At 35.7% G+C, this 12,117-nt stretch overlaps 1 protein-coding gene across 4 annotated transcripts in view; it reads left to right on the top strand.

The window, feature by feature from the left end:
- Positions 1-12,117, top strand: part of ADGRA1 (adhesion G protein-coupled receptor A1) — a 241,001-nt gene that overhangs the window by 187,821 nt on the left and 41,063 nt on the right. For 3 of the 4 annotated variants that reach the window (XM_015867228.2, XM_015867230.2, XM_015867231.2), the window contains 2 exons: positions 2,891-3,098; positions 4,052-4,260. In XM_015867228.2, the coding sequence (XP_015722714.1) occupies positions 2,891-3,098; positions 4,052-4,260 (417 nt within the window). Of the gene's footprint in view, positions 1-2,613; positions 2,637-2,890; positions 3,099-4,051; positions 4,261-12,117 lie in introns of those variants that run through there. The other variant, XM_032445466.1, reaches the window with a different exon arrangement.

Below are 12,117 nucleotides of genomic sequence, written 5' to 3'. Positions count from 1 at the left end.
GGGGCACCTATACTTCTGGCAGCAGTGCCAGGGCCTCACTCCCTCTGAGTGATGAATTGGCTCCTAATCTAATATAAATCTCCTCTCTCTTAGTTTAAAACTGTTCCCCCTTTTCCTATCACTGTCAGACCACGTGAAAAGTTTGTCTCCCCACGTTTATAAGTTCCTTCCAAGTACTGAAAGGCCACAATGAGATTTCTCTGCAACCCCTTCTCCAAGCTGAACAAATGTTGCTCCTTCAGCCTGTCTCCATTGGAGAGGTGCTTCAGCCTTCTGAGCATCTTTGTGGCCATCCTCTGAACATGCTCCAACATCTCCACAGCTTTCTTATGCTGAGGGCCCCAGACCTCAATGCAGTACTCCAGGGAGCCTTGTAAGGACAGAATTGATTTTCATGTTCTTGTTACATTTTGGTTTTGGTGGGTTTTTGCTGTTGTTGTTGTTTTTGAGGTAAATAGGAAGAAACCCTTTCCTGAGGTCTGAGAAGAAAATAATTTTCTGTAAGTGTTACATTTTGCTATGTGATGAATTTAACATTGCATTGCTGTATGTGTAGGATTTGCTCAGCCAGTCTGAGGAAGGTGCGCACTGCAGTCCTGAGTTGGTTGTGCACACCTCATCTTTACTGCATTAGGCTTTATCCCAGGAGACAAAGCCCATCAACAGTGAGACCTGTGCCACTGATTGAGTTCCTGCTTTTTATGCTGTGTAATTAAAGGACTCTGTGTGGGTAGAGACTGAGCAATAGTGAGGAGGTGAATGGTGGTCCACACCTTGATCCAGGTCCACACCTGGGCATCAAGCAATTCAAAGAAGCTATCTTTTTTTGTATCAGATGCAAGCAACCCATTCTTTTCCCTCCCCAGTCTCAAGGTTAGGCTCCATGTACCACTCCATGTCATTACTTTCTCTCCTCGGTATCAACAAGTCAAAATAGAGACAAAACAGGACAAATACATAGCAAGCATGCTATAAACCTGTTGAGTTCCTGTGGCTTTTGTAGGACTGATTTTCTCTAGTCATGGCACATTGTTACTTATCCCAGTGTCTTTAGCTGTTGGTTTCATTATCGTAAGCTTATTCAGATGCTTCTAGCTCTCTCTTTTTGCATATAGTAAGTAATTAGTGGAATTTCATATGTCGCTGCTTTTTCTAGCACAGAAAAATAAGAAAAAAATATAAAAGTATAAAAAGTTAATCACAGTATACTTTCTCTTACACTGCTTTAAATCTCCACATAAGTCAGCAGATATTTGGGGTTTGACAAATGACACTGCTATAAATTTCTGTACATACTTATTAATAACAAATTTATGGCTAAAATAGTATCATCAGAGATTCAGCTTATGCAGATACTTTGGGATATCATAAAGGGAAATATGTCTCTTTCAGAAGCGTGAGACAAAGCCAATTATGACAGCATTAGAATCAGTGAATTAAGCAGTGGAAACAATCTGAGGACAAGTTCTTGATGTTTAGCTCAGTTAATTCCAATTAAAGCCTTCACAGTCATTTTAAAATCTAATGCAGAAATGTGCTATTGCTTTTTCTTCTTCTTTTTTTTTTTCTTCCCTGCTTATTTTTAATAAGTGTCTTTGCCCACTCTGAAATACTTAAGAAAACACTGATTGTTTTAGAGGGTTTTTGTTAGAACAGCAAAACCTTTCCAAAATATATATGATAATAAAATTATATACAAACCTTTATCTGTTTGCTCAGACATCCCAGTGACATCACTGACTTCTCACACTTTTCTCCCATGCTTGCTGTATGGTGACTAGGTGCTTCTAATGTTTAGTTTGCTGATCTCCGCTGTGTCTTTTATCGCTCACATGTGAATTTCTCTCAGCATACGGACATATATGAATGTCAAGCTTCTTTACACTGTGGTGAAGGATATTGGTTTTACTTCTGAAAGAAGTAGTGCACATGTACTGTGAGTAAACTATGTGATAATCTATGTAAATTATGTGCACAGAAGCTATACTTTGCCCTTGGGGGAAATGCAAATTAGAACGTTTTGTAGTTTGTTTGTTTTTAAATACATACACTTTTCACTTCAAGGCTCAGGACAGACTCCCTGTTTATTTTCCCATCGCTCACCATTTGTTTGTCTTTGTAAATAACTCACCCTTCAATGATTAGTTTTATACTTGGGAAGGGAAAAGAAATGCTTGATGAGTGAAGTCCTCAGAACATAATGTTTGGTCTGTTTTATAAATATGCTGTAAGGGAATTATCTGCTTGTAAAAGGGTGTATAACACAATCACGACGCAAAGCCATTATAGCGATCTGACAGTCTTCATTCATTTTCTCTCAGTGCTTTCTTATTTTCTTCTGTTATATTAATGTTTGAAAAATTTTAATCCTGGGTTACTAAAACACAGAGTTCACTGATTTTCCATATAAGAAAAAGAAAAATATATTTGTAAGATGTGCTGTACACACATTTCCAGTTCTCTGCTGACTTATTTTATTTGTATTAATAAAATTATTTTAATACTCCTTAAGTACCCTTTCAGAGAAATGTTTTAATGTTAGTTGTCTGATTCTGTTTTAAATGAAGGAGAAAACCTGGTAGAGGTTGTCTCTTTAAATCAGATCTGCAGTGTTGATGGACCCTCTAGCAGGCACGGTAAGAACCATTCTCACCTCTGCAGCAGGGAGCTTGACCATATAGACTCACACATTCAATCAAAACGTTTTCCCTTTTAATATGCACTGTACCAATCCTATTCCCATGGTTACAGCTCGTGCTTCTTTGGTTGCTTCCAGTCTGTTGGAAAAGGAAGGCAGCATACATTTCTTGCACAGGAGTTTAAAACATCATGAAAGCAACCCTGTTGTGATTTGCATTTTAAATGTTTCTTTTTTTTTCTCATTGTACAGAATGCTGTAGCAGTAGCTTCAGTTCATTTGCCACAGTCTGTCTTCTCTCAGTCTTCAGCCTGGCAATCTGTTGATAACGCAACTTGCAAGCTACAGTTTATTGTCTTTCGGAATGGAAAACTCTTTCCCAGCACAGGAAACTCATCAAATCTTGCCGATGATGGGAAACGTAGGACGGTTGCCACACCAGCTGTTTTTGCTAAAATAGGTGAGGAAATGTTATGCTTTGTTTCCTTTAATCTGAAAGCTAAGGTTTACTTGACTGTATAGAGAATAGAGGAGTAGAGTATGCAGTATGCTGAGAAGCTGGGAACAGTCTGTCTCTTTAGCTGAAATGTTTGAATTTATTCCTGTCGGCATGATTTTATTCAAATTCTCCCGCAGATAAAGAAATGCAATTGCTGTATGACTAGAATGCAAATTTGGGGTTACTATTTTTTGACTGTGTTGTTACAGAAGCATCTTTCCTAAAGCACTGTGCTATTGGAAGGAACCTTGTTTTACTCTGCTCTTTGCAATGAAAATTCAATGCTAGCCTGCTAGACTTTGATAAAAATAAGATTGTCTGTGAAGGAGTAGTGCCCTGTTGCATGTATCAGTCCTTACCAGTATACTTACTGATAGAATGAACGTAAAACAGGTGTTAAAGGTTTTTGTCTAGGTGTGATGTATCATATATGCTAGTCAGTCATTAATTTGATTAATCATTCACCCAGGCAATTTTAATATTTTTATTTGATTCTGAGTACTGCTCTCATTTCTGTTAATATTTTAAAAACGTTTAAATGTGACTTTCAAAGTGCAGTATTGTCTCAGCTATTTATCAAACAATGAAGCTGTGCTATTTTTGCAGTTTCATGGGCATTAGTTAACATTGTCTCTAACTGAAAAATCTTTAACAAAAAAAAAAAATCAGCTTTGTGAAGGTTGGTTAGATCACTTGAATGCACCGTGAGACTAAAATGTTATTTAGATTTATTTAAACTACTGCAAACTTTTCTGAATATGAATCTGCTTTTGATTTTGACCATTCAAAGTGCATGTCTTTTGCTTTTTTTTTTTTTTTTTTTTCCCATAGTTTCTTGTATCTGATCTCTTTACACATTTGACTGTGAAGGGTTTTCCATTCCATCTCTCTGATATAGTTTGTTGCTTTTACAGATGGGTGCAGTTTTGGAAACCTCACCAGCCCTCTTACTATAGGGCTAAGGCACTTTGCCCGGGGTATAGACCCCATTGCAGCCTTCTGGGATTTTGACCTTCTAGATGGACATGGAGGCTGGTGGGGAGAAGGGTGCCACATAATTAGTTCTGCAGGCAATATTACCACCATTCAGAGTACACACTTCAGTAACTTTGCAGTGCTAATGGTAAGTATATGACTTAGCAAATGTACCTATATTTCTCTCTATTTTGCTGTATGTAAGTGTTCTTTTTACATGTAGCTGTATCATTCTTACTTGCCGATAACTGACCTTCTATTTTCTATGTCGTTTAGTATAAGACAGCCTTAAAGAAAGTAAGTTATTTAACTGCTAGTAAGTGAAAAAAGCTGCTGGTCAGCTTTACTATCCAGAGACAGGCCTAATCAGAAATGGCATTAATATTCAATCTTAGAAATGAGAATTACATCAAGGAATGTTTAGTATGTTTTGGTTATAAATTATAAGATAGCGTTTAAAAATGTATACTCCTGTGTGCATTTACATCAGCACATCTCAGAGGCCAGTCTGCTTTTGTTCCTGCCCTGCACTGTGTTGATCATACTAATTAGTTGTGGGCATACCGCAATGTTGAATCATTTAATAAATGGAAAGGAATAACATCTTCTGCTCTCCTAAGTAAGGACACTGCTGTCTGTGTTGATCTTGAAGGAGTTTTAGTTAGTACAGCGATGCTGACAGCCCTCATGCTAAATTGCTGCTCATGAAGAAAAATATTTCTGTGCAGTGCTAAGCCATCAGCCTGCTTTAGTCTGTTCTTAGTCACACTTACAGTTCCCATTGCAGTTATTTAACTATTCTGCTTAACAGAAAGTTACCATCGTGAAAGCAGAGAGATTATGCATGTAGTATTATAGTATGTGTTATTACTCAGGGTACAAAGAAAAGCAAACAATAAAAGGAAAGATTTCAAATATATGTAGGTGAAAACATATATGCACCATTAAATAATTTAATGCAAACCAGTTGTAAAAATAGGTATTTGTTATTAATGCCAGACTGATCCTAAACACTGGTGCATGACTGCACCATAGATGCTGCTTGTGTGTATTACAGAAATGTTTATAGTTGAGTAAATACTGTATTGTGTGTATGTGTAAGGGACAGCAAACATAGGCAATAGGAATTGCGAGGACGTGTGCAGAGAATACCAATCTGCTGCTGTCAGATGGAGCCCAGATGGCAGCCAATCATTGCACAAAGCTCTAGCACCCACGAGTTAAATGCAGATATTATCGTCCACTTTGTAAGAATCTATTTCTCTCAGAGTTACTTAAACATTTTTTCACCCATTACAGACTTGCTCACAATTTAAGAACTGTTCCTGAAATTTGATGACATCAAATACACCTAATTTTCTACAGCTCCCAGGAGTTGCCTTTTTTCACTCAGCCACTTATTTCCCTGAATGTGAAACAATTCTGCTTTGAGGGGGTTTTCCTAAATTCATTAAAGAAAGCACCTGTTGACTTTGCAGGTGCCACACCCAAAATGGCTTCTTCTCTAGTTGGGCTCAGCCTGTTTTTAAACTTAAAGTATTTGTTATTAAATGTTCATTAATTGCCTCTAAACATTCAGTTCCATGGTTCCATTTTGTTTGCAAAAATGGTACGTGGTCATAGGGGTCACAATTAATTTTTGGTTTCTGAAACTGAATACACATTTCTCTCTGACGAATTGTAGTATTTTGGGTTTTCCGCAACAATAAAGGCAGACAAGACACTTTTTAACGCAGCTTTTGTATCTGATATGTAATTCAGTTTAGGTCTTGTGGGTTTTTTTTGGTACAATAATTCAACTTTGCGTTTTTTCCTGTGTAGATCTTTCATTTTTCAACATTGTTCTACACAAGAAAATAGAATTGAGGCTTACTTTTCCTTTGAAATTGATATGACAACAAATAACATGATGTTCCTTAGTTCATATTTCACAGTCACTTTTAAGAGAAAAGATGCCTAATATAACGTAATTTGTATGTGCCTACACATGTGCAGACACCTATCTGTGTACATATAAATGTTTTCCTGATAGCTGTCTTTCTGAACCGTTGTTGGAAACTTTTGTAGTTTCAATTTGTCCAACTGTTTTCATTCAAGTGTGTTATTTGTTGATCAGTGTTTTGTGGCATAAAGTTAAGGTTTGTTTCCTTTGATAGAGATTATGCTTTTCTGAACAGTTCAATTCTCATAGCAGAGATGAAATAAATAAATTCAGTGTTCTTCTTAGCTATTAATTTATAATATGAAAGTGCCTATGTGTGTCTTCTTAATTTACACCCAAGTGCCTAAATATATTTTAAAATACAAACTAGCAGCAAGTTGAAAATAATGTATGGTGTGTAGCTGATGGAATTAGCCACAATGTCATGATTAATGTTATTTGTTTAATCTTTAATTCTCAAATGTATTAAACAGTAAAAATTTATAATTGATTATTACATTTTGGGGTAATGGCAGTAAGCTGAAATAGTAGATGTAAACTGAAGAGCAGCAATAAAGCAACTTGAAGGTTTACAGTGCTATGAGAATAATGTATCTTGCTGTGGAACAAGATGAAATAGAAGCCTCATTTAATCTGGCTGTCCATTTTATGGCTCATACTCTGATTCATTGTTGCTGTTCATCATCTTTTTAAATAGAAAGTCAAAGTTCACTGAGCTGCTTTTATAAAAGTTGTTTCTGCTCAGGTCCCACAAAAGAGTTAAAAATTGTGTGCAGTCTTTTTATGGAAAGGCAGTAGTCGAGGATTTATCAACTGTGATTGATAATTAATAAGCATGAGCATGCTCAAAGTGAGAGGATTCGAGGAGAGCTTTTTCATTCCTCTATATGACAGTTGTTCAAGTAATGTCAGTGAGAGAGAATGCAGTTTGGTGGTTGAATTGAAAGGAAATACAAGCTCCTTTCTTCACAATGGTCTCACACTTTCACACTGCTCTGAGTTAGGCCAGTGGATGGAAATAAGCTATTATTGTCAGATATAGTGGAGCATTATCTTTCTGAGGTCAACTTTTGGATGGTATGTCTTAGTGGAAAGAGTAAAGTACTGTAAAACAAAGCTCCTGAGTTTACTTCTATCTTTCCTTTCATTCACTTTGTGTTCAGACTTGTCCCTTATTTTGTCTTTAGCTCTGTTACCTGTAGGTGGAAAACTAGGGAGGTGACCAGCACCTTCCGCGGCAGTGAACTATAAATCTTTACAATATGACTTGCTGATTTGGAGTAACATTATGAATTTATATGTTATGAAGCTTCAGTATATCTAATTATAAATATTTCTGTATGAATTGTTGGTATTTATGTTCTTTTGTGAACTGAGCTGTGCATCAACATTTTAATTTTTCAAGATAATATCTGTATGTGTTATAACCAATGTAGTGCCCTATAGACAAAACAGTAGAACTCTGCAGGAGATAATGAAAATATCTAACAGCAACATCAAACTTCAAAATCTGCTAAATTTGTTTTGACAAACGTTGTCCTTTGTTCTTCCTTTCATTTTTCATAGAACAGAATGGCAATTCAATAGTGATGGGTATTACTGTAATTGTGTACAACATATCCTTTTCCCCTGACAAGAATGCTTGTCAATAGTAATTTTCTCAAATCTGACAAATAAACACTAGCAAAATTCTTAAACCTATGTATACTACTTCTCAATTAAGATAACATGGATTATTATTATTAGCATTTTTTAATTGTAAACCTGGAGATAGGTTGAACAAACATAAAATGATGAATTCCTTTCCTTCATTGTTATATTGTGTCTATTTCTTTCAAACAACACAGGTGGGTTATCTTTCTTTTTAAATTTCTCTTTCTGTGTTTTTGTTTTGTTTTGTTTACAAGTACAAGGAGTCATTCTTTGGAAAAGCAGCACACAGTGAATGGCTATTTGAGATAATTGGGGTTGAGGAGATCAAACTGACAAAGTCAGAACATATTTGAAACTATTCTGGGGGCAAATCTTTGAAATGCTGTGTGAATGAGAAAGTGAAAAGAAGCAAGAGATGGTGGCAAAGAAGTTAAAGGGTTTTATTCTTTTTTTTTTTTTACTAGCATTTCCTGAATCTTTTAAGTCTTTCCAATTTAGAAAGATTGCAGTACCACAAAAACTTTATTTTCAGTGTGACTGGAGACAACTGTGGAATTTCTTTTGCCTATTCATGATGCTCAGTTCTGAAAACGGTCCTTTAAACTATCATATTACAGGATTACTCCCAGTTAAACAACCTAAGTCTTTTGAGAAATTAACTCTTGAAACAGGGAAGTGCTGCAGATATTTTAAGTAAAAGGTTGAAATAATTTTACATCTGACCCATAGAAAACATGAGGATTTCTCATAACAGGCTGTGGAAAAGTGGTTCAGTACTCTGAAAGATCAGGCTGCTTGCAAAGAGGAAGTTTTAGAAATTAAGTTTTAAAAAATTTTGTTTTTAAGCATCTACTTCTACACCTCCAAAAGAGATTTGAGCTGAGTGTAACACTACCAAAGATTATGAAAGAGATCCAGGAAGTTTATCAGCTAGGCATGAAATGAATATTTAGTGTAGAACATCTTCAAAATCCCCCCCGCCAAAATGCTTCCTGGCATAAAGACCTAGGTTTCCAAGCTCTGCTGCCAGTCAGAGATCTGACAGAGAGAGACACATTTTTCATCAAAATCCTCAGCTGGCACGTACTTCTGAACTAAACAGCAATGCATAGCCCTACTGGATGATACTGAAACCAACTCCCCCCATAAATTACTGTCTTTCTCAGAATATTCTTGAATGTGCCAATCTTTTGTACAAAGGCTTGGCATTAGTATATTGGTAGGAGCAATATTTTACTCTTTTCTTCTTTGATTATATTTGCTTTTTAGTAAATTACTCTGAATAACACGTATTTTTCTGCTGTAAAATACATAAGGTAGCTTGGCACTGGGAACAAAAATGCAGGTTTAAATCCTTCAAGATGCCTTCATTTTATAACAAAATGGGCCTCTGACTCATGCTTTTTCTTCCTATTTGCTCTTGTTTTCTATTGCCTTATATGATCTTCCATTCTTTGTGGTATGGGGTAAAGGGATACAGACTATGAGGAGTTCAGTAAAATGGGCAAACTCTTGAGTGATTGGGAATGCAAGTTAAACACTAGAATCTAGATATTTAGTCTGGTTATTGTTTGAGTTGTTTGTGATATGCATCTTCCTATTTTTCAGTGTCTTTCTTGTACTTAGGTGCCCCATACTAGACAGCTAGATGGGCTTTGGCTTCAAAGTTCTGGATAGAAGAAATAATTGCATCCCTAAAGCTGATGGTAACTTTTCGTAACATGGTCCAATAACTGGTTAACATTACATGACATAAAGGCTCACATCTGACTTGCTTTCAAACTTTAGTATTCCCTTTTACTGCAAAGCTACTTTCCATTCACTTGTCTCCCAACCACCGTGTACTGCTGGCAGTGTTAGTTTGTCTCAAAGATGGAAAACTTCATGTAATTTTTTTTACTAATCTTCACATGCTCCTGTCAGCCAATTCCTCCCATCTCTTGAGGTCTCAGCAAATGGCAACCCTGCCTTCCAGCATATCAGCTGCTGCTTTCAAAGTGCACTGCATAGTGACCCAGCTCCTTGCATAACTTTCCATATTCTTAAACATCCCAATTGGACCTGGTACATAATTGCTAACTTTTGTTTTGCTCAAGTATGAGAAATCTAAACACAGCTAGGAATCTAACTCTTGCTGTAACTGGTTGTTCAAACGCACCTGTGTTTCAAAGTCTCTGAGACCTATGAGTATCCTTGGGAAACAGTTTCAAGTGTTCTGCTTTAAACACAAAGACCAATTAGGCTGTTCTTTCTGAATTTGTACTGTTATAAGAAATACAATATTATCAGCATATGGTTTGTTTTTTTTTAAAAAGTACAGCACCAGCTATATTTCTAGCTTTTTAGTGCATATGTTTTCATAGAAGTACCAGATAGTATTAGTTCACTGAATCTTCTGTTCAGCTTTCTCAGCATCAACTATTAGATACCTGAAAGCTGTCTGTGGTGTGTAATCTATCTATACCTCTTAACACTTTCACATTGAGTTATAAGTTGTCAGTATAGATGTCTGTTTTAGTCAATTTTTAAATAAAGTCTCAATTAAAATGAAATGATCCTATTTGCACTCTAATATTTTTATAAGTCCCATTGTTGGATGAAATAGTTGATAAAATATCTTTTTGTCATTAATTCCTATAGTACCGTATGAACTGTGGTGGCATTTGCACCTCAAGGAAGTAGGCTTTGCATCTTGTTATAAAAGTGGATGAATTATGGTGTCTCATTAGGCAGTATTTTACTGGACTTGTACTTATTCACAGCATTTCCTTTGTAAAGCTAAGAGACTTTGTATTCTTTTTTTTTTTTTTTTTGTAGATAATTCCTGAATTTTTCAATAGTATTATCTTTTCAATCACCTCCAGAAACTAAGATAAAACTTGTATTTTGTACGATAAACATAATGTACGATAATGCTGCTTTGCATGGAGTGCTTTAAAATAGTACTGAAAAACTTTGTATTCTGAATGCTGTTTTTCCCCAGAGGATTACTCAAGGGAGTCTGACAGATCAATAAGATTTAATTATCGCTAAAAAACCAGAAAAGATGAATATATGTTATATCTATAATGAAATCAGTTTTCAATACACAAAATTCTTGAAAATAATACTCTGGGTTGGCAATAACACATTATAATACTCAAAAATTTTACTGCTTACTTTTTGTGTAAGATAAGAAAAGAGATAATACATTAATATTTTTGAATGAAATTAGCTTAAAGATGCTGATTGTTCTTATTCTTCTGCAGGCAAAATCACCAAATAGAGAGTTCTTTTACTCTTTTGCAGTGGTAGTAGATAGCAAGAGATATTAGGAGACAGGGTGAGAATACGTATGTGACTGGTGATTCTATCACTGACATTGAGCACTGGTGTACCAGGCAGAGCTGTGAGTGTATATATGAGTAGGACAAGTGACTGTGCAAATTTAACTGAGGGGTTCAAACTGGGACACACAGTAGCTGAAGGAGTACTGTGGTACTCTGTGGAGAAAGGATATGATGATGCCTACTCATCATTTTATTTATGTTATTTGTTCATTTTGACAGTCTTTTTTATTATGTTGTAAGCTGCTCTGTTTATGCCTGAAATTAATACATAACTAGAGAAATGGGAACAATCACTTTTAGGAACTTTAAAGCTACTGCAAAGGAGAATAATGACTACTAGGTATGTAATCTGAACTGTGCCTTGTCCCCTGACATAATAATTGCATGCACTCATGAATGTTAGTATGAAGGTAGAAAAGAGTACATCTAGATGATCATTGTGGTGCTTTTCAACCCAGGCCATTCTATGATGATTCATCCTGCAGCAAATTTCTTTTGGTTCCATTTATCACACCTGTAGATCTAGCTTTCCGTCATTTCTTACTTGTGAGATCTGTTACTTTAGAATGGAAATATGATATGATCAATGTTACAAAGGTACTAATGTTTTCTATTACTTTTTTCATGAAAAATTGTCAGTAGGCACTAGCAGATCGAGAAGGAACACACAGATCTTTACTTTCCTGTTAATATAGCTGTCAAACTGTTTTCAAATTGGTATAGGCACGGAGTATATGCAACTAAATATGAAGTTCACTGGGTTAGAGGGGGTTGTATCTACTGGGAGTATAGAAGTGTATATTTTAATTAGAATACAGAGACCGCATGTTTTGGATGTATTTTCAGGTCTTCCTTTTCCTTGAGAGGTTCTTATGAAATTGTGCGTATACCATTTAGAGACCTTTATGGTAACATGATATTTTGTACTTAATAGCCTAGTAAAATACACGCATGAAGTTCTTGTTATCTGAAGGAACAGATACTTCTAAAACCTGCAAGATGTAATATTCTGTATATTTTTCAGTATCTGGTTTGGTTTTTTTTGGTTTTTTTTTTATTAAGATAAGTCTGATTGTACAAA

Source organism: Coturnix japonica, chromosome 6 (genome assembly GCF_001577835.2).
Source record: "Coturnix japonica isolate 7356 chromosome 6, Coturnix japonica 2.1, whole genome shotgun sequence".
Lineage (NCBI taxonomy): Eukaryota > Metazoa > Chordata > Aves > Galliformes > Phasianidae > Coturnix > Coturnix japonica.
Note: the sequence above shows the minus strand (reverse complement) of the source record. Positions and strands in the feature narration are given on the sequence as shown.